The 22,149-nt window shown below is 36.2% G+C and overlaps 3 protein-coding genes and 1 long non-coding RNA gene across 4 annotated transcripts; 2 read left to right on the top strand and 2 right to left on the bottom strand.

Annotated features, from left to right (window-relative positions):
* The first annotated feature begins 240 nt into the window (after positions 1-240).
* On the top strand, positions 241-2,538 carry LOC132188848 (embryonic protein DC-8-like). Its single transcript, XM_059603414.1, has 3 exons — positions 241-549; positions 1,425-1,534; positions 1,620-2,538. The coding sequence occupies exons 1-3, from the start codon at positions 341-343 to the stop codon at positions 2,348-2,350; spliced, it is 1,050 nt and encodes a 349-aa protein (XP_059459397.1). The 5' UTR covers positions 241-340; the 3' UTR covers positions 2,351-2,538.
* A 2,620-nt stretch (positions 2,539-5,158) lies between these two features.
* Positions 5,159-7,109, bottom strand: LOC132188850 (zinc-finger homeodomain protein 5). The gene has a single exon (XM_059603415.1). The coding sequence runs from the start codon at positions 6,276-6,278 to the stop codon at positions 5,328-5,330; it is 951 nt and encodes a 316-aa protein (XP_059459398.1). The 5' UTR covers positions 6,279-7,109; the 3' UTR covers positions 5,159-5,327.
* An 8,150-nt stretch (positions 7,110-15,259) lies between these two features.
* Positions 15,260-16,945, top strand: LOC132188859 (7-deoxyloganetin glucosyltransferase-like). Its single transcript, XM_059603423.1, has 2 exons — positions 15,260-15,829; positions 15,925-16,945. The coding sequence occupies exons 1-2, from the start codon at positions 15,313-15,315 to the stop codon at positions 16,854-16,856; spliced, it is 1,449 nt and encodes a 482-aa protein (XP_059459406.1). The 5' UTR covers positions 15,260-15,312; the 3' UTR covers positions 16,857-16,945.
* A 452-nt stretch (positions 16,946-17,397) lies between these two features.
* On the bottom strand, positions 17,398-20,071 carry LOC132188861 (uncharacterized). The gene is made up of 3 exons (XR_009440927.1): positions 19,848-20,071; positions 19,189-19,232; positions 17,398-17,879 (listed from the first exon to the last, which is right to left on the bottom strand). It is a non-coding gene; the product is annotated as an uncharacterized LOC132188861 (long non-coding RNA).
* Between the last annotated feature and the right edge of the window lie 2,078 nt (positions 20,072-22,149).

Raw genomic sequence — 22,149 nt, forward strand, 5'->3', positions numbered from 1 at the left:
TTTTTGGGTAAATGAAGTCTACCCAATACTGAGAGTGAGAGGCATCGTGTGGGCCTTGTGTCTCTGGACCACAAACGTTTTCCTATTGCATGGAGCCCAAAGAGCGGAAAGGGTTACACGACGTGGTCAAACTCAACCAACACGTGTCGCAAAGGCAGCATTACTCTTCTTGAACCTTCCCAGTTAACTGCCACGTACGCGGTACGCCTATTACTCCACGTAAAGACCCCGCCTGAACCACCAACGGTCTCTCCGGATTTTGACACACAAAAAGGCGCTTCGCTTACCACTTCTTCTTCTTACCTTATACTCAGAGAGAGAGAGAGCGAGAGAGGAAGAGATGGGAAACAGAAGGGTTTTGTTGTTGGTGTTGGGGGTAGCAGTGTGGGTGGGGGTGTGTGGGTGTTGGGGCGAAAATGGGAAGGACAGCGCGTGGGAGAACATAAATGTGGCGGCTGGGAATGCGAAGGTGAAAGCAGAGGAGGCTATGCAAGATGCCAAGGACAATACTGAGTCCTGGGCCGATTGGGCTTTTGACACCTTCGCTGAGTACATATTCACTAATGCTCCCTTCACACTTCCCTAACCCATTTAATATCTTCTTTTTTAATTAGTTTCATTTTGATAAATCATGCATACGTATGTGTTAAGAATCTTGTACACTTTTTCTTTTAAATTTTTTTTTATCCCCCAAAAAATAAAACTAGCAAAATCAAAGTGCTACTTATTTATGAGCCATTAAGTGAGTCATCTAACACCACTGCATTGGCTTCCCTAATAGGATCCTCTCCATTTGATCAAGGGGAATGGGGAGAAACCTTTTTATGGCCCAGATAGTTAGATTCCACAGTATTACATTATTTGAAAATTTAGACAAATTATATAGAGATCCCACCGATGATCTGAGATAATTTTGTAGAATGTGATACGATCAATATATATCTAATCTTTTCAAGTGGGACTTTGGAAGATCTCTTCATGTTGTCAGCTCTGATCATCAGTTTATGGTATTTAGAAGTTACCATATAATTTCACATGTGTTTTCTGCTAGTTTGACATAAAACAACACATTCCATTAATGGCCTATTGGGCCGACTTCATAACTCTTCTCAAATGAGAGATAAGTATAATGTTGCTTTGGTTCAACGTAACCAAAACAGAGCCCCTGTATTGCTATTTACATTTTCTGAAGATGTTGCCACACTGGCTGAATTGTACATTTGAAATACATAGCCTAAATGTTATCTCAAATTTCTACATAACAGATATGGTTGGGGTATGTTTTTTTTTGAGCTGTGGGAGGATGTGTATCAACTTTTTAACTAGACCATGGTTTTTAATATGTCTATGTTGCACAAAATATGATTTATCTTTTATGCTCCGAGAGGTTGTTGATTAGTATATATGTTGTAATGGTATATTAGGGGATTGGGAATTGGGAAAGAGAATCCAAGAGAGGCAGCCCGAAATATGATGGGTAATGCTGGGGATGCTGCATCCATGGCCACAAAGACAATGGAATCTGCTGTATCTGGTATTGGTTTGTGATAATTAACATCAATTAATATTTTTATTAACAAGTCAATTTTTTCATTATTCTTTTTTTGTTTGTTCTCCAGATTCGTCGAAGCTTGCTTCTCAGAAGGCTGGGGAAGCCGTCAACATGGCTTATGGAAAGACGGGCGATGTAAAGAACTTTGCTTCTGAGAAAGCGGATCAAACTATAAGAATGGCTACAGATAAGGCTGGTGATGCCAAAGAGACAATGGACATGGCTGGAGAAAAGGCCTCCAATAGGGCTGCTGATGTTCAAGAGATGACGGCAGGGGCAATGGGGTTTGGAAAAGATAAAGCGGCCAATGCCTATGATGAAGCCGAACAAAAAATGAACATGGCTTCAGAGAAGGCTAATGATGCCAAAGAGGGGATGGCAGGATCGATGGGGTATGGAAAAGAGAAAGTGGTGAATTCCTACGATGAAGCTAAGGAGAAAATAAATGTGGGTTCAAATTATGCCGCGGATAAGGCCTATGATGCAAAAGAGAAGATGGCTGGATCAATGCCTCATGGGAAAGATAAAGAAACTGATGTCTATGAGGAAGTTAAGGAGAAATTAAACATGTCTTCAGATGATGCCAAAGAGAAAATGGTAGGAGCAAAGTCATGTGGAGAAGATAAAGCAGCCAATGCATATGGCAAAGCTAAGCATCAAGTGGAGGACTCATACAACTCAGCCAAGGAGACCATGACCGAGCAGGCCAAGATTAATTATGAGGCTGCCAAGGAAAAGGCTTCGCAGGCCACGGGTGATCTTGGTGCTAAGATGAGGCAGCATAGAACAGAGCTATGAAGCGGATCATCACCAATTTTTGCATTGTCTCCATGCATGAAGTCATCCGTGAGTTCATGTTTGCTATTATCTTCCTTCTGCTATGATAATATGTTTTCCAAAACATATATGTTTAGGATAATGAATTTTATGTCCGAATAACTCTCTTGTACTATTTTTTTGCAATCTAAAAATGAGATTTTATTTTCTATCGGTTTAAGCTTAAGACAAGTGGTGATATATAACATGATATTTGAGCTAGCAGAGGCCTTAATTAGTTTCAATCCTAATATTTCACGTATTGGGTCTCATTAACATGAGGGTAAGTTTGTGATTCTATGTATTAGACTTTATGGAGGCTGAGTTCACACCAGAGAAGTGGTAGAATGTTAATTAAATGATTAAATTTTTATTTTACAATAAATAATAATATTTTAGTAGCTGCGTTTGCAAACCTTTTCTTTTTCTCTAAGTCATTCCATTAAAATAGAAAAAGAACTACAGAATGTGGTGGTGAAAGAAAATAAAAGTCCAAATAAAACGAGAAATGAATCCAATTACATCTAGTTCCGTAGTTCTTTGACCAAAAGGCCGAAGAGAGGGTCGCCATGGCAGCAGTATGTGATGCAATTTGATGAACGGATCATTGAAAAGAGGCTGCACTGATGATGATTGCGATAAGGTGCCTGATGGAGATCACATATATTTTCTACATGCATGCTTGGACAAAAAAGAAAATCATTCCCGCTTCATTGAAAGTGGTGGGGAATGAGGATGGGCTCTCTACACATGGTGGAGAGAGCGGGTGAAGGCTGCTTGTGGTAGCTTTGGGCACAGGCACAGGAAAGCCGGTGGAGGGGTGCATACGTGGCAAAAGTGAATTGGCGACGGTACATTTAGAGAAAAGAGGAAAAGAAAAGAGGGACGACCTCCTGCATTTGGTTCATTGAAGTAGAGCACAGAAGAGGGTATATTTGACCATGATCTTAAATGCATATATCTCACTAATTTTAGAAATGAGGTCAAAGCAGGAATTAATTCAACTAGTGGCACTAGCTAATTAAGCCAGGAGAAACTTAACAATATTAATGGGTCTTAATGCATGACAGGAAGAGGAAACAATAATTCTAGAATGATACAGACATAAAAGAAGAACAGAAACATGCAAGTAGCTACAAGTCAATTAATCTGATTAGCAGACAGTTTATACTAGAATCCTTAATTCCATGCCCGTGGGGCTACTTAGTTAGTTGAGATGACTAGAAATTAAAATATTTGTGGGAGCTACCACAATTATTTAACTCTGCATGGATATAAAGCTTCGTGCAAATTTGGTGCATGGCCGGGATTGCATTTATGGACAAAAAACTCATGAAGGGACAATAACCTCTGAATTCTATTACATGTATATATATAATTCAAAGACATTAAAGGTAGGTTATCGGCAAGATATTGACATTTTCACTTGTCTCAGAGATTTTTATGAAATTATAATGCTTTGAATTAATAATATATACATTTCCCTTGTGAAGTGCATTTATTAGTTAAGTTGATTAAGTTCATCTGTCCTTTATGTCCATGTCTTTCCAGCGTTTTGTCTTCGACTCTTGGATTGATCTCGTCGAAGTAGCTGAACTAACTTTGTTATGTTTTGCTCCTGTCCTTCTCCCTTATAATCCAACTACTCAAACCCAGACAAATGTTGATTTGTCCTTGAGAAACAGTAATTCATGTGTTTTTTTTTTTTGGTAAATTTTTCTCTAGATCAATCATCGACTGCGTTAAAATTAGACAAAGGGTTCAGATGAAAATCTTTTTGTCTTCTTCGTATATATGGCTGTGGAGGGCTATCCTTGATTATGACCCATCATTAAGATACAGCACATGGATTCCTTTATTTGTCGCAGCCAAGATTGACTTGTTCCTTCCTTCCCTGCAAATCATGAATCTTTCCATCTTATCGATCTCTAAGACCTTCATCTAGCATGGAACTTATCTTACATGATCATCTCTTGTATTCTTTCAAGCTAATCGATGTTTCACAAAGGTCCTGCTGCTATATTTCATATATAGTATTCCTGGTAATATTTGTAACTCTCTCTCTCTCTCTCTCTCCATCCGTACTGTGTGTGTCTGTGTTTAAGCAACAACACATGGCTCATATTTTGTGATGAGCTCTACAACTATATTGGGTGATGTATCTCATTGGCATGCATCCATCACATGTATTTTTTACAGTAAGTTGGAAAGATCGATGGAGTAGAATTTTCTAAGGTTTCTTCGTGTTTTTTTTTTCCCAAAAGGTATATAGTTAAATTTATATGGAAAACCAACCACTTTTTTCTATTAATGTGATCAACCAATTTACTCCACATATAAAATGCAGGTCAAGAACCTGGAGATATATATATATAGTAGGCTCAAATTCTCAAACAAGCTATGAATGCTTGTGTCTTTTTGTGTTAGCTAGTGACCAAAAGAGCAGAGGCTCCTTCAGTCCCGTTTGATTCCTGAGAAAAATAGATGAAATTAACCAGCGTAGGGTTTCATAAGGAAATGAAAATTGCCAGAAAAATATGAGAGAACTCTATTTTACAGGAAGAGACATATATATGCACTAGCATATGAAACATAAACCTTAATTGGTGAAACATGAACATGTGGAACATAAAGTCACCTTTCTTGCTCATTAACAAGATATATAGAGCAAATTAAAGCTGTATTCTCTTCTCTCTCTTTATCTTTTCCCTTTTTTGCTTTATTTTCCCCTGCTGAAAATTTGTTCTAGGTTTAATTGGAATAAACAAAAGGTGATCAGACACAACTGAGAACCCAACAACATGATTTTACCAATTAATGTTTCTGAGAGATTAACAATTATTACAGATAAAATTTAGGTTTAGCGTCACTCATGAGAAATTGCTAAAAAAAAAAAAAAAAAAATTTGTAAAGTGATACCAGTATATCGCTGTGCACATGATTTAATCTAAAAATTCACTTAAATTTGCTTGTTCTTCATGGTTTGTTTATTGTTGTGCATCCATACCTTGAAAACCTGCTTCTTTACGCCCACTTCTGAGCAGAAGTGGTGGACTTGTTGCTCATCATGCTTCTGGATCTTCCACCCTAACTTGTCAGCAAATTCCATCATCTTATCTTTCTGTTCCCGACTAAATCTCGTCCGAAACCGCTTCTTCGATTCCGGTGCTTGTTCTGAAGTTTGCACACCAACGTTAGATCGAAACATATTGAGATCTTCGCTCGAAGAATACTCCGCGGCTGCCGCTCCGAAGGCCATCATCACCGGCACAACATGCCCAGCTGACGGGCTCGCAGATACACCATGTGGGAATTTGTGGTGGTGGTGGTGGAGATGAGGCGGCGGGGGCGGGGGAGGATATTGTCGAGGAGGTACTATTTGATCTCCTCTACCACTATTATTGTTATTTCTGTTGGAAACGTAGTGATCACCCTCGACTTCTTTCCGATGAAAATTCCGGTGGCATTCGCAAGCTGCACATTTTAAGGCCTCCGGGGTACCCTCCTCTCCGCCTGACATGAATTCTCCGCAACCATCCACAACATGCCCGCCCATGCTGGCAGCATGGTTCTTCAAACACTCTCGATATCTAACCTTTGGTGCAGCGGCAGCCCTATTAATAATGATTGTTGCACCGGAGGCTGCAATTGGAGCTGGAACCGGATCTGGATTCGGGTCTGGATCTCTTCTGGGTTTGTCTGTATTTTGGTGTGTTTCTGGATTTGATGGTTGATGATACAGATGATGATGATTCTGATGGTGGTGGTCTAGGGCAGGAGATGGGTTGAAGATTGTTTTACCATGACCAGTTTGATCCCTTCTTTCTCCCACAGTGGTTGAAGAAACTTTATGAGAAAGATTATCTTGGCCTCTGAGTTCCATTAAATCTGATTTATGATGTAAAGCCATGATCTTAGCCTCCCCTGGCCTTTTTTTTCCTTTATGATCTTCTCTGTTAGTTATTGATGATCTTCCTGTATTCTTGTCAACCCTAATTCATGATCCAACAACATAATATAAACTTAATCAAAGTGATAATCACTAAGCAGACCCAAATTATTCTCTTTCTTTCTTATTCTGATCTTGACGTTTTGGGTGCTAAACCCACCAACCCATGTCACTAATTTGAATCCTACCTCCAAAGACGTAAGCAAGTGATTGAACAGTAAATTGACTGATGATGGAATTGATGATTTAATAGAAACAGAATCTCAGACTAACTAAGAAGAGAAAAATAAAAGGAAGTAAAAGTAAAAGGCAAAAAAAAAAAAAAAATCTCTGAGATGAAGCTCAGATGGGCCCCAAACCAGACTCTTACCTGACTCTAACCAAACTCAGACTGTAAATATTGCACCAGCTAGCCCAGCAGTATTATATATACTCCTACTGTGAGATCTTCTAAAAAATGAAGAAAAAAAAGAAGTATTGTGTTTCCTACCACCCATCCAATGTAATAAAGGAAGAGATGTAGTACTGATCAAACGGAGTAATGAAAAAAGAGTCTTTGCAGAACAACCGACAAAGTCATGTTAGTCCTCTCCCACAGCCTGCACTGCACCCCTCGTCCACTTGCTAATAATTGCCCATCTCTTCATCTCTCTGAAACCCTAAAACCAACACAAATGAAATGTTGCTTTGTGCGGCAGGACAGCAAGAGAGAGAGAGAGAAATGTGACTCTGACATGGCGTAGCCAGCCCCTGCCCCTGCTTGCTTTGCCTGGAATCTTCCTGCAATTAATGTACCTCGAAATACTTGGGGGATTAGAGAGGCTTGCTCTTAAACAAGGCGTTTATGCAAAAGATTACTAGATTAGAGGGAGACAGCGAATGAAGACTTTTTGGTTTTTTCTTGAAATCTTTTCAGGGTTGAGTGGAGAATGCGCTTCCTGGTCCACGCCCACAGCACTTGTCCAGTTAGTGTGTGTCAGATTCTCTCTCTCTCTCTCTCTCCCTCCCTCTCTCTCTTTCGATGCTGTATTTGTGTTTATGCGCCGGCGCTGCAAATCTCAAGCTTAATCGATCTCTAGCTCGATCCCTTTGTTTGTGTGTGGTTTTAATCTTGGCAAGAGCCAGGATCATCTTGTCTCATCGATCAGTACGTATCAAAGCATATAAACATTAACAATAACAATTTCAAAATGCATTAATGATTAATAAATTTTGTAATATTTTTATTAATTTATTGTGTTAAAAATTATAGCATTAATATAAACATATATTTTCAGCTACCGTTGCTCCTTAGTTTCTCCCTCACTCGGTCTCTCTATGTCTATAGTTTTCTATATTTTGTAAGCTAAGGGCCAAATGTATAAGCATTCCACTATTTTTCATAGAGATCTTTCTCCATCAGCTCTCTAATTTTTCAGAGAGTACCAACTCTATTAGCTCTGTTAGGCATATCTAGTGGCCTGAGATCTCCTCTGAATCAGGTTGTTTAATCCATAAATTGCTTGTCTATCACAATATGAAGGGGGTCGGTTTGGTTTGATAGTTGACTCTTTTGGTTGATAATTGGTAGGTACTTAAAGCCAGTGATTCATGAGGCATGAAATATTGAATTTTCACCCAATTAGTTTAGAGATTAGAAATACAGGGCTTGAGAGCCCACGGTTTAGAATTGAATAATAAGACTGCTAAACCGCGAGCTCTTATCGAGCCATAAAAACTAATGTGTTAGCACATCAATATATTGCACCTAGATAATAATTGGAGATGTCGCATGGACAATAGTTGTCCCACCATTTCATCAAAATTGTCCTATTATTCTCGAGGAGAAACCTGGTAATGTCTTTAGCTTTCCAGTAAGCATGTAATTCGGCACAACACATACAAACAATTTTTATCTACCAGCAGACTATGAATTTGGTGCCACTTTTGGTCTGAGTTATACCTCATCAACAAGCGATACCTGGCTAAGGATGTGACTCGCTAAAGGACGAGGATTCGCCATCACACCTAACTAGGGCCGAACTCTATCAACAAGCGACGCCTAGTCAATGTTGTATCCTATTCGTAGACACTCTTAATAAGGGAAAACATACAATGGATTCAAATCTTTTTTCGTCAGCACCTTTGACAAGTCTCTAACCATTCTTATTCTCCCTTACAAGCATTTGTTGCCTAAACTTGACCGTACGATTAACTATGCGCATCATTACTCAGTGTCGATATATGCTAGCGAAGCACCAAGCCCTATCAAAGATTCATGGGAAGGTCAAATAAATGTGAGAAAGCCACATAAAAGCACACGCTAATTACTGTAAAATAAACATGATAAATAGGTATAAAGAGTAAATATTACTCTAAAGCCTTCCGTGCAATAGGGAGTCATTTTATTAGAAACCCTAATTCAGCCATCTTTGACACTTTGTGGATGGTCAAATTTTCCATATTAAAAAACATTGACCGTGGTAATTTTGGGGTCATATATAATGAAAGAAAAACCTTGAGTGTGGCATTTGGGTTATTTTGGGGTACAATGCAAGTGTAGCATTCTTTTACTTTTTGCGAGTAGGTCAAAAGAAAGCCTGACTTCTTTTTCTGATGATTTTGACGGAGATGTGCTTTTGCATCTTTCCCTTTCAACATACGGTCCACAGGTTATAAAAGAAAAATGAAAGATATATGTTTTAAATTATCAGTTATTTAAAAAGTTTAAACTAATAGGAAGAAGTAAATTTAATCAGTTAATTAATACTTTAATACTCTTATCGTCTGTGAGCTCAAACTTCATTTTAATAGGTGAGGCCCAACACGTGAAATATTTAATTTAAATGAGGGTAATTTGACGGAATCAAGGTTCGATCCCATGACCTTTAGCTCTGATACCATGTTAAATTATCAGTTATCCAAAAAACTTAAGCTGATAGAAAAAGATAAATTTAATTACTTAATCACTACTTTAACAATCTATGTATGCATGAAAATATATGGCTCTTCTTTTGTATTGAGAATGGTTTAAAACCTTTCAACATTTTTACTGTAGTAAAAATATTTTGAAATTTACATTATGGGTGATGATCAATTAGAGCATTCTCAATGGAGGAGCCATATTTTTATGTAAAATAGTTTCTAAAAACTCACTTTTATCTAGTTTAGCTAAGCCATTTTTAAATGTCTCTACATCGATCCGATTAGCTATATTTCTATCTATTCTATTAAAATATTATTAAAAGTAAGAAAAGTTTTGAGAAAAAGAGAACATATGAGAGGAAAAATGGGAAAAAAAGAACATGCCGAGAAAAAATAGGAAAATATTTGAGAAAAAGAGAAAACATGTAAGAGAAACAATGAAAAATAAAATAACTCACTTGAAAAGTGCTGCTACATTTAGCTTATTTTTTAGCTCTTCTAATCAAATATTTATTTTACATTTTCTTTTGGTTAATCCAATGTAAGGGTTTTTTTAAATATTTGAAGAGTCATTTTAGATAAAAGTAACATTTGACTCTTCCATTGGGAATGCTCTTATGTCCTATTCAAATAAAAAGATGCATGGTACAATCCATGCACTATTTAACACATCAAATTTACATTATGGGTGATGATCATGATCAGTTCCCATTATGCGCATGCCACTTATTAAAGAAGAGTCACCATGCATATGGACCCATAATTCGAATTGAATGATTCGTAGTTGAATCAATTAAACTCCAATATCATATTTAATTACTAATTAATCAAAAAAAGCATAATTTTCAAGCATATAATTAAGCATTTAGCTGGAGCAAGTTGGGTGCACCTTGGGCTCCCTCGATCTTCTGACACAAAGGTTTATTTGTGCATGCATTGTTTGTTTATTCTAGTTAATTACTATATATGTTAGAGAAGTAACACATGGGTTTTAGTCTAAAAGAAGGAATATTATCTCGTGAACTATACTTAATCTTTCCAAATGAATTATTAATGTTATCTAATTAAGCCACTGCAGCACCATCTTTTAAGTGTTGGAGGAACAATTTCCCAGTAATTAATCATTACATTAATTATAAATAATATTGATATGCATATAAATAACCTATATTGTGGTATAGTCTTATAAAAAAGGTGTATGCATGGCTATAGCTTTCTCACCTAATACCCTCTCTCATTGGGGGTGACTAAACCAACCTGTTTGATTATAACGGTAATCCAGTTATTCACAACTTAACTTTTGAGGTAGCACCACAAGAAATGGTTCGGCCACTTCTAATGATTAAGTATTACACATCTCGTGTAATATCCTAAATAGTACACCCAAGATCTTAATCGTAATACCCGATACTACTCAACCGTCTAAACGAAAAAGAGTTGTAAGTAAGATTTTGACCAAGGATTTTTTTAATTTTTTTTTTTACCCAAAGGCTGTCCAGTGAATAGACCTCAAAATTGTTCTGTTATTCACTCTCTACCCTTTTTTTTTTTAACCTAACTTCAAAATCTTTTATGGCTTCCCTCCCTTTGAGGTGCATTTAATCAGCTCCACTAGTAACTAGAAAGATAGTGAAAGCCCATCATGCCCTATTTTTTCGTTTGATTGATCTCCTAGATAGACAATGACTTTTTTTTTTTAAAAAAAAAATATTTATTTATTTTTTATTTTATTTTGGCTAGACTTGCCGACAAGGAAATAAGGAACCGGTACTTCTCATGTGACTGGGACCGCTTATTTTAATCTTTATTTAGAAGGTTTTTTTTTTTTTTTTTTTTTTCGCACTTTTGGGTGAAGGTAATAACCACCACAAGTTAAAAGTGAGATGGCCCGGCTAATTTTCACCATAATTATAAGCTCAAACACCTTAATTAATCCTTTTTATATTTTCAGCTTTTTCTTGTCTCTCAAAAGGATCTTTTTATCAATTCACTCAATGAATTGCAAGAAACACCCAAATCCAATATATAAAAACAATTTTGATGTGGCGGTTCGTGACTATTTTTCTGAGTATTGTTACAGGTCGTGAGGCCACAACAGTCTTACTTGTGACTATTTATTTGAGTGTTGCTACAGGTCGGTAATCCTAATGCAGTGAGGCTAAGGCAGTCCTACTCGTTATTAGAAATGCAATGGCAAAGAGCCTTAACAATATTATTCTAGAGGCCCTAAATGTGATTTTGGCCTTCTTTAGTCCGAATTTTCCGCTTGATTGCCAATTAGAGCCTTTCATCTCTGAAGCATGTCGCTTTTAAGCTATATTCCAATTTAGTCATTTCATAAAGTTTTTCACATATGCACAATTTTGCCATATGAATTGCCTCTACTAATCAAAGTGGAAGCTTTTTCTATTGCATATTTTCTACTCTCCTCATTTTTCCTTTTTTTTTTTTTTTTTATAGAAAAAAACAGATTTCCCCTGTTTGTGTGATAATTTAACCATCTTATATAGCAGTTGATCAGCTGATTTAGAGCATTTACATCCTATATAACAAATTTCCTGTCATTTAAAAATGAAATTTTGACTGCTCCCATCGTTAAATTATATGAGGGTACACCGAAAGCCGAGGTTGGGCCCCATGGGGCATGGGCCCATCCCTTGTAAGGTGCAAGGGTGTCTCATGAACCGGTTAAGGTTGGGCCCCTACCCTACACTTGAAGACATAATAGAAGCGTGGCTCAAGATTTTTTTTGAGATGAGAATTGGGGTTTTTTTCCACCGGAATGAAGACAAGCAAATCTAATTTTGATTACGGCCTCCTCACTCGTCGGTCACATCACAAAGCGCACGCGGGGGGAATCTTAGGAAAAGTTCTTCCCATGCTAATTGCTAACCCACCACTTGATAATTACTTTGGAGCTTCACTTTCTAGGTTTTGGTGGTGTGCGTGTGTGTGTCGCTTACAACTTACAAACAGAGGCCTCACTTTTCTGGTTTCCATCATCCTCCATTGCTCCCTCTTTTTAACATTTCAAATTTCAATTGTCATTTTCTTTCTTGTGTGCCCTACCATAAATTTATGTGATTATTATTTGGATATGGATTTAGTTTAGGAGAAACTTTAGTTTGGCCGCCTGAACTTTCAGTCAATTTGATAAAGTCTCTCTCAACTTTTAAATGTCTCACTTTAGATCTTTGAACTTTGATTTACTTTCACTTTGGATATCTCTGTTAGTTTTTAACGTTAAACTCAAACGGTTTGACTTTTTTTTTTTTTTTTTTGGCTTTTGAGGGAGGCCGGACCACCTAGAGCTACCTTGATTTTTTTTTTTTAAATAATTTTAATGCCCAAAATGACGTTATTTTGGGCTGGGTGAGAGTTGTAGTTTTGAGGCCCAAAACGATGTAGTTTTAACGTAGGGGTAATTGGCATAAAAAGTCAAACCGTTTGAGTTTAACGTTAAAAACTAACAGAGGAGTCTAAAGTGATAGAAATTGAAAGTTTAGAGGTCCAAATTTATAAAATCGACTAAAAATTCAGGAAAGCCAAAATAAAGTTTCCCGTTTATTTCTCAGATTTAAAAACCAAACTCCAACTCCACCTCAGATTTTTACCTGGAAGGAATTCACATGATTAATGATTTGTGCTTTTCAATTCAACTTTTGGGATTGGACTTGGCGTGTTGTGTGTTTCCAGGATAAAGCTTATTATAACAGTTAAAATTGAAGTAATGTTGTAGATAATGATGAAAAGGGGCACCACGTTTGTCCTATTTACCTAAACAGTTAATTTTTTTAATCCTAACCAATAATGATTGCTTACTTTTTACTCGTCATTTCATTATACAGTCGTTTGTCTCCTTCCCTGCCTGGGGGACTACAACTAAAACATACCACGTTTTCTTCTGTGCCCAATGTACTGTGTGTGCCAGTTGAATAAAATAACTGTTATTATGAGAATCATGAGATACTTCATACAACTTATTTCTTTAAAATGAATTTTGGATTGTCTTATAATTATTTATTTGGGCAGGTTTAAATTTTTCTTATAATTTTTATTTAATGGTTAGCCATTTAAACAGTAAATTGTTAATATTTCAATCTGTGTGCCAATTCTCTCAAATTGACAGATGATTTTCATGTGCATATTTAATAGAACATGTGATTTTCATATATATTTTTAAATATTACATGTATTTTAAACATATGTCATTTTAATATAATAGGTTAAAAGAAATTCTTTCAGAAATTTTTAATACATGTCAATTTAATAAAGTGATTTAAAAGAATAATTACACTAACCCAATTAAAAAAAAAAAAAAATTGTCAAACTCTAATTAATTACTATCATTTTTTTTTTGGGGTTCACATGCCTGTGCATGATTCACAATCTCAAACATTCAAAAAAAAAAAAAAAACTACACTTTAACCCCTCAATCTTTCACTCAATTTGTAATGTTTTCTCAATCTTTTAATTTGATTAATATACCTACAATAACACTCTTCTGCTAAAAAAAATAAAAAAAAAATAATAATAATCCTGCATAAAAAACAAAAAATTCAGGAAAAAAAAGCAAAAAATTGTGAATAGACCGAAGTAATGCCTTTTTTGGTTTTTTTATTTTTATTTTTTATTTTTGTCTTTGAAATATTTGATCTTATTAAGAGTATTTTTGTTATTTTCTTATCACGAAAAATAGGATATTATAACCCAAATGATAAATCGGTAGGATAGATTTGTTGAAAGGGATATAATTGTCACTTAGATGGTATATTAAGAAGACTAAATATAGTTTTATTCGGTGCGAGCTTGAAAGACTTGCACGTCACATGTGGGCCTTTGTAGTAATACTGAGATGGCAAGACCGAGTCAACAAAATGTTTGCAAACGAGGCCCATTTCATGATCCCGTATTCCCGTGGGCATTGTTTCAAATTTTCAATAAACTCTCAAGTCTCATCTGGATCACTACTTATCTTCGCCATTAAGTTTTAGTTTAAACATTTTAAAATCGCTTAGTCCCACTTAACAAGAAATTAATGTAAGATTTAATACTCATGATCTTTTTTTAACATTCACCAACTCTATGTGAATTAATTATCTTTTCAATGTGAATATGAGGGAATAGTGATTTTTGGCACACCTCAGATTCACATTAAAATAAAATAATATTTTAACACCGGCGTGCTTACTGTATAGTAAAAAAATAAAATAAAATAAAATAATATTTTAACATCGGCGTGCTTACTGTTTAAGCATGCCGGTGTTAAAATATTATTTTATTTTATTTTTTTACTGTTTAAATATTATTTTAATAATATTTTAACACTGGCGTACTTGACAGTAAGCACGCCGGTGTGCCAAAATTTACTACTCGAATCTGAGGTATTATAATCTCCTTCCTCCCTTTAAACTCCACACATCATCATTAGAGCCACGTAATGCAATGTTCTAGTACCACATGACATTACTAAGTAATTACTTTGATACCATTTGTAGCGATCTTAAAAAAAAAATATTTGTCATAATTATGTGATTAATCTAAAATGACTAGTAAAATTACAATCAGAGCTCAATAGAATTGCTCATTTATTAAGGAGCCAATATAAAATTTCAAGCTTATGAACTCCTCTATAATTCAATCGCTCTACATATGTTAATTATCTTCCCAATATACAACATTAACAAGGGTGTTTTTTTTTTTTCCTAAGCAAATAAAGAAAATGTTACAAAGAATTAAAATACTGAAAAAATAATAGGCTCCTCAATAAATACAAACGAAGACCCGATCTCTCAATAATGGCCGAACAGCCGATACTTATTGTACTGGGTCCGGTTCTTTGGTTTCCGGTTCTTTGGTTTTTATGGTGTGTCAGAATATGGGTGTGTGTTAGGTTCGCTTTTAATATTGAGTCAAAGCATGCGCCTCGAGACAAGTAGGAATGCGACTGACTGGGAGAAAATGTGATCGTTGGGAGTGTGAATAGCCAGATGGGTAGGTGAGGCTCAAGGCAATGGCTACCATGATAAAAGGAGTCATTGTCATATGCAATGAAACAGCAAATCAACACTCCAAAAACAGAAAGAAGGAAATGGATTCCAAGACAGTTGTAGCTGATAAGCCTCATGCAGTTTGTGTTCCAGTCCCAGTTCAAAGCCACATAAAGGCAATGCTAAAATTTTCAAAGCTTCTCCATCATAAAGGTTTTCACATAACCTTTGTGAACACCGAGTTCAACCACCAACGTTTTCTGAAATCTGGAGGTCCCAACTCCTTAGATGGCTTGCCTGACTTCCAATTCAAAACCATTCAAGACAGTCTCCCCCCATCGGATTCCAATGCCACCCAAGCCCTCCCATCTCTTGCCGATTCCGTTATGAAAAACTTCTTGGCCCCATTTTCTGACTTTCTTGTGAAACTCAACACTACAACTTCCAACAATCCTCCTGTGACTTGCATTGTCTCGGATGGTTTCATGCCATTCACTGTCACAGCTGCTCAACAACTTAAAATCCCTACTGTAATGCTCTTCACTGTCCCTGCTTGTAGCTTAATGGGTTTTATGCAGTTTCGTCCTCTAAGGGACAAAGGCCTCACGCCACTTAAAGGTGAAGCATAAAAGTCAACACCCTACATAAACCTTCCATTGTTTTATTATGATTATTTGCAAAGTTTCAACGCCATTTTTTTTTTTTTTTTGCAGATGAGTGCTATCTAACAAATGGGTATCTGGACACAATTATAGACTGGATTCCAGGTATGAGAGACATCCGTCTGAAGGACCTCCCAAGCTATGTTCGAACTACAGATCCAAATGATGTTATTTTCAAGCTTGCCATTGAGGGGGTGGAGAGTGCTCTTAAAGCTTCAGGAATTGTTATTCACACATTTGATACATTAGAGCAAGAGGTTTTGGATGCTCTCTCTCCCATGTTTCCTCGAGTATATGCCATTGGCCCTCTCCAACTACTTCTCAATCACTTGCCCAATGACCCACTGAAATCAATTAGATATAGTTTATGGGAAGAAGAAACTGAGTGCCTCCGTTGGCTTAACACTAAGGCACCCAACTCAGTAGTGTATGTGAACTTCGGCAGCATAGCTGTCATGACACCATTGCAATTGACTGAGTTTGGCTGGGGACTTGCAAATAGCAAGCATCCATTTTTGTGGATAATTAGGCCGGATTTAGTTGAGGGTGAATCAGCAATTTTGCTACCGGAGTTCATGGAAGAAATAAAGGAAAGAGGTCTAATAGCGAGTTGGTGCCCTCAAGAGGAAGTGTTGAACCACCCCTCAATTGGAGGGTTCTTAACGCACTGTGGGTGGAATTCAATCATTGAAAGTATGTGTGCTGGAGTGCCTATGCTTTGTTGGCCATTCTTTGCGGATCAGCCAACAAACTGCAAGTACACTTGCAATGAATGGGGCATTGGCAAGGAGATTAATAATGGTGCCAACAGAGAGGAAGTAGGAAAGCTTGTGAGAGACTTGATGGAGGGAGGCATGGGTAAGAAAATGAAGAAAAAGGCCCTGGAGTGGAAAAAATTGGCTGAAGAGGCCACTGGTCCACATGGTTCTTCATCCATCAACTTCAATAATTTGATGAATGAAGTGCTTTTACAAAAAGTCTAGATGCATTTGAAGCAAAAAGTGTTGTGATAAATGCATGTTGTTATTTTGTTCAATTTGCTTATATTAATAAACTTTAATAGGGCATGTCATTACTATTGCTCCACTTGTTTAAAACAAAATAAAATAAAAATCTAAGGATTGATTTTACTGTCATGTTATCTCGTATAGAATGAATCTTTAAATTTTTTTTAATATTTTTTTGAGTGATACAAAAGAAGGACTCCAGGAGATCGGTTCAAGCTTTAAATTGATGGGTCTTCAATTGGTAGTCCGGGGCTCACTGGGGTGGAGGTCTCATTCAAGGAGATTGGTTCATACGTTATTCTCGACTAGTCGGGACCAGTGTCCTAGCCCAACTGGATTTGGACTCAGGAATCCGAATCACATATGTGGAAGTTGAGTTAAATGCGACTTTATCATTTCAAAAAGTTTCTATTATTTCTACTATTTTTCTAAAAGGTAGAAGAAAATACTACCTTTCAACAATATAAAGTACGAAACGCAAATTCCCATTCAGTAATAGAACATACCATAGAAGAAATTAAGACATGCAAATAGCATATTATTTGCTCAAGATTTTCTAGAATAAATTCGCTGGTTGGATTTTACATATTCTAGAATAAATTCGCTGGTTGGATTTTACATATTGTGTCACAGTCCATGTAGTGTATTAGGCTTACCATCCACCAACGGCGATATGATTGTGATCACTATCATCCCCTCGGCTCCCATTGGCTCCCATTCCCATACAAGCCTTTCCTCACGCCAAGGTCTCCCATCCGAAGAACATCCGCCCTGCGCAGCGAGAACATCATGAACATGTGCACCGACCAAGCCCCAATTACCTTACCAACATGAGCTTCGTGAGCAGCGACTCATCGTTCTTTTTTAGAATCAAGGAGTCCGATAAATCCCCACTCTTGTAAGACTTGTCCGCCAAGTCGTGAAAGTAACTCGATCGCCTTCCGACCAGAGACTCCGATTTTTCTGAGCTGATCGGAGTTGAGTGAAATGCCCCAAGTTCTAAAAGTAGAGCGATTGAGAGTAAGTGTAACATATTCTTATTAAAATTGTTATTCTTCTACCACATGTTCACCACAGTAACATAAAATCACCAAAGCGCTATAAACTTCTTTGATTAAGAAATCACAAGCTCCTAATTTGATAGTATTCAATAACCTCATAAGCAATAAAGATATTAAAACAAACTTAAGAAATTCTTTTGAAGTTTCATTAATAATAGAAGTAGAATTGGAAAAACATGTTTTTTACTACCTATAACTTTAGTTGTAAATAGATATATACTGATATACACTTCATGTCTCATACCATCAAATGTATACATACAAGTACATCTAAAGCAATGATTTTGTAAAAGAAATAATTAACTTAAGACTTCCTCCCCATTTATTTTTCTTTTCACAAACTGTGTTTTACCCTTTAACATAACTCTGCAAATTTAAACCGTGAGCAGCGCACGTTGGCTTGTCCCTAAGAACCTATAGGCTCATCCTGTCGTCATAGGAAAAAGCTACCGAGTTGAGAACTTTCTTAGGTGAAGGCCACCCGGCTGATAGCACACACCTTCTCGTAACCGTCATTCGGTGTGTTTTCCATGCTACCCATGCGATTTGGTACTGGTCGTGACTATGGTAGTGCGTTAGGGTTAAACATTTATAAACATAAATGCACATGTAACATTTTATATAACATTTAGAGTTCATTCCATTCAAAATCATAACATATGCCAATCATACTATAAATCTTTCCATACTTTCCATAACCATAGCATGAGAATTTATCATGAATAAGACACAAAATATGGAAGGAAGTAAAACTAACAAAAAAAAAAAAAGAGAGATATACTAAAATCTAATAAAAATTTCGTATTTTGCCCATAAAAATCCATGTGGCAAGATGCCACATCATCTTCTTTTTGTTTTGTCTTTTTTCTTCAAAAAAAAATAAAAATGATAAAAAATTTTGTCACATGGACTTTTATGGACAAAATATGGAATTTTTATTAAATTCTAGCATTTCTTAAAAAAAAAAAAAAAAAAAACATGAGTCATATAATTCTCGGCCTTTTAAAAAGTTTAATAGATAATTTGTGAAGGGGGTTTTGGGATATTTTCACTTGCTCTTATTTCATGAAAGATACATTTTCTTTATTTCATAAAACATAAGGCATCACTGCACACAGTAAAATAAATGTCTCATTCAAGAAAAATATCATTATACTTTAGTTTATAAAGAGAAAATAATTTTTTTTTTTTTTTTGAATTTTTTTTTTTTTCCTTTCATCGAGACTGTTTAACCTTAACCCACTTACCTGGCGTCACATCCTCTTATTTGGAAACTGTATCCAACATTTCCCTACAATGGAGATAAAAAAGTCTATAGTCATCATTCCGCTTACAAGTTTCAGTCACGCATCAATTAGTTGCAAAGGATCTTATTTCTAATAAATCTCTATATATCCCACCATCGTCTATCCTTAGCCAAAAACATTACAGTGACATTAAACTTCACCATGCTTGATTTATATGCCTCCCATAAAATTTTAATACTCAATAAAATCCTACATGCATGACCATATAATACCTCCCCAATTCCATATTGGTCCGCACAGTCAAACCATCAAAGGGGTTAGCAAAGTCAATAGCAAAATAAACACCAATATTATTATTTTGCCACAACCCGTTTTACTATAATACTATCCTCATTCTAGATTAACAAAAAATCATTCAAATGACCCATTTATTATCGTAATCTGGTTGACTATATAAAATTAGAATACCAAATTAATTCATCTACCAATTCCCTCATGGAATAACGAAACCCATAACAATTACTCGATTAATTAACAACCCAAATCAGTATTACCGATAATTTGAAATCAAAATATGTTACCTATAAATCAACAAAATCAATTAACCTCATCCGAAATTTCTTCAAAATTAATCACAAGGCTTGGGATTAAGAAATTACCTTGCAAAACTCTAGTTTCTCTATCCCTCTTCTTCCTTCTTCCTTCTTTCTTTTCTTTCTCCTTTCTTTACTTTCTCTTCCTTTCTCTTCTCTCCTTCTTTTCTCCAGCAGACCTCTCGGATCTCTCCCTCGTCTCACGCTCACTTGAGCTGTGAGCAATTGAGGGGAAATTGCTCCCCTTTAAGAGTTTGCCGCACACGCACTTAACTCCTGCTGTACGACAATACAAGTGTTCAGTATGTCTTAAGAAAATGACAACTTAGATTAAAGTGTCCACCAATAAAGCAAGAGAAGCATGCTGTGTAACATCTGTAACTTTAGGTGTCAATCAAATGGGTTTAATAGGCATGCATAGCTTACATATTAGCACTTGGGTATCTTTGTGTGATCCTATCAAGATGTAGTCAAAAAACTTTATAATTAATCCTCAATAAACATAAATCTTTTGACTATCACATGCCTAAAAATTGTTGCCTACTAGAATCGTTAATCCATCCAATTAATTTTCCAAATCGCAGGTACTTTAACTACTTGACAGCCTGACCTATTAAACTTGAAAAAATCATAATAATAAATCACTATTGTTTTGAACTTGATCGTTTGGATATCAACCTTGGCGGCGGTGGTGCCGCCGCGAGTTTCGATTCTTTCAATCGTTCTGCAGACGAAAGGCACATTGAGAAGGGTGGTGACAATGGTTGCCTTCACGCCACGCACTGCGAATAGCTTAGCCATGTTCGTCATTGGTATCATGTGGCCATGGGCCATGAAAGGGAAGAAGAGTATGTGAAGCTGAGAATTTTCACTACCCATCACTCCCGGAAAGCCAATTTAAATTTAGTTTCAGCAGAAGAAGATGATGAATATTGATGATAACAGGAGAGCTAGCAGGAAATAAACAACTTGGGCTTGGCTATATTTTTTCTGTTGAGCTGAATATATGTAACCCATAAAAAACGCAAGCAAAAAAAACAAAAAAAACAAAAAAATGTCACATGGAGCAAATTAATTAGGGAAGTAGTCTTATCGGACTGACTGCCTTTTGACTAGCAAGGTTTTACTTTTTCTTTTTTTTTTTCTTTTTTAATTTAATTTAATTTTTTAAATTCCGAATGACACGAAATTTGACTTAAAATTTTTATCATTCAAAAGCTCACAAAATATCTAAAAATCAAAACAACGCATAATTTTTTGGTACCTCAAAAGTCCCTTGAAATTTTGTGGCTCTGTTTTACTGGAATATCTCTTTTGATACTTACACTTTCTAAAAATCATAATTCTTTCCACAAGTGTTCAAAACACATGAAACCACTTTTAAAATCTTCATTTTTCATTATTTTATAAGGTCTTAAAATAGTTTTATTTATGGTCGCTTATCCAATTTTTAGCACCCAAAACAATGTAACTTCTTTCTTTAACTCGCTATACTTTTAACTAACCATTTTCATCATTTACCACATTAAGTCCATTTACCCAACTCCATGACTTTGAACAAAATTGAAGATCTTTCTTATCTTTGATATTGAGATCACCTTTATTTTAGGAGATAAATTTCGGGGCATTACATTGAGCGCGAGCACGCTGTCGAAGACTTATGAGTCCGTTTGGGAGTGCATTTTTAAACAAAAAATACACTAATTTTAGCTTAAAAACGCAAATTATTTCTTGAAAAACGTACTCCCAAACAGACCCGTATCAAACTCGCTGCCACAATGGCATTGGTCTCCAGTTGCTAGTAGAGGATGGTTTTTGCGAGGGCTAAGAATGGTGGGTTTTGAGACTTGAAAGCCGGAGGGCAATACGAGTCGATAAGGGTAGTGAGGAGCGGTGAGGAGCTGCATAAATGGGTAAGAGCAGCCTCAATTTCGCCTTCAAATGTTAGTGCCTTCACGGCTAATTCTTGCTTTAGGGGGTTTTGGGTGTTGGAGGGTAGGGTTTAGATTTTTCGAGGTGGGATTTGGATTTTGGAGGACGACGAGGGATTTTGAATTTGGGTTTGCTTTCGCTTAATCATTGTGACAGATAGAGGCTAGTTGTTAATTAGGGTATGGTTGTTAATTAGGGTATGAGTAAGTGGAATTTGAGAAATGTTTACCGGGGTGATCATGACCACAAAACGTTATCATATACATCTTTAAATGGAAATGAAAAAACTTATGCTAATGGCTTTCTCCGTTTGAAAAGCTATTTGCTTGTTCAACAAGATAGACGAATGGGTTGAGTCCGGATTCCAAGTCAAATAGATATCGTTGCTCTATAACATTTTTTTCTTGTAATTAACGCATTTTTAGTCCAGTTTGAG

The sequence above is a fragment of the Corylus avellana genome, chromosome ca7 (assembly GCF_901000735.1).
Source record: "Corylus avellana chromosome ca7, CavTom2PMs-1.0".
Lineage (NCBI taxonomy): Eukaryota > Viridiplantae > Streptophyta > Magnoliopsida > Fagales > Betulaceae > Corylus > Corylus avellana.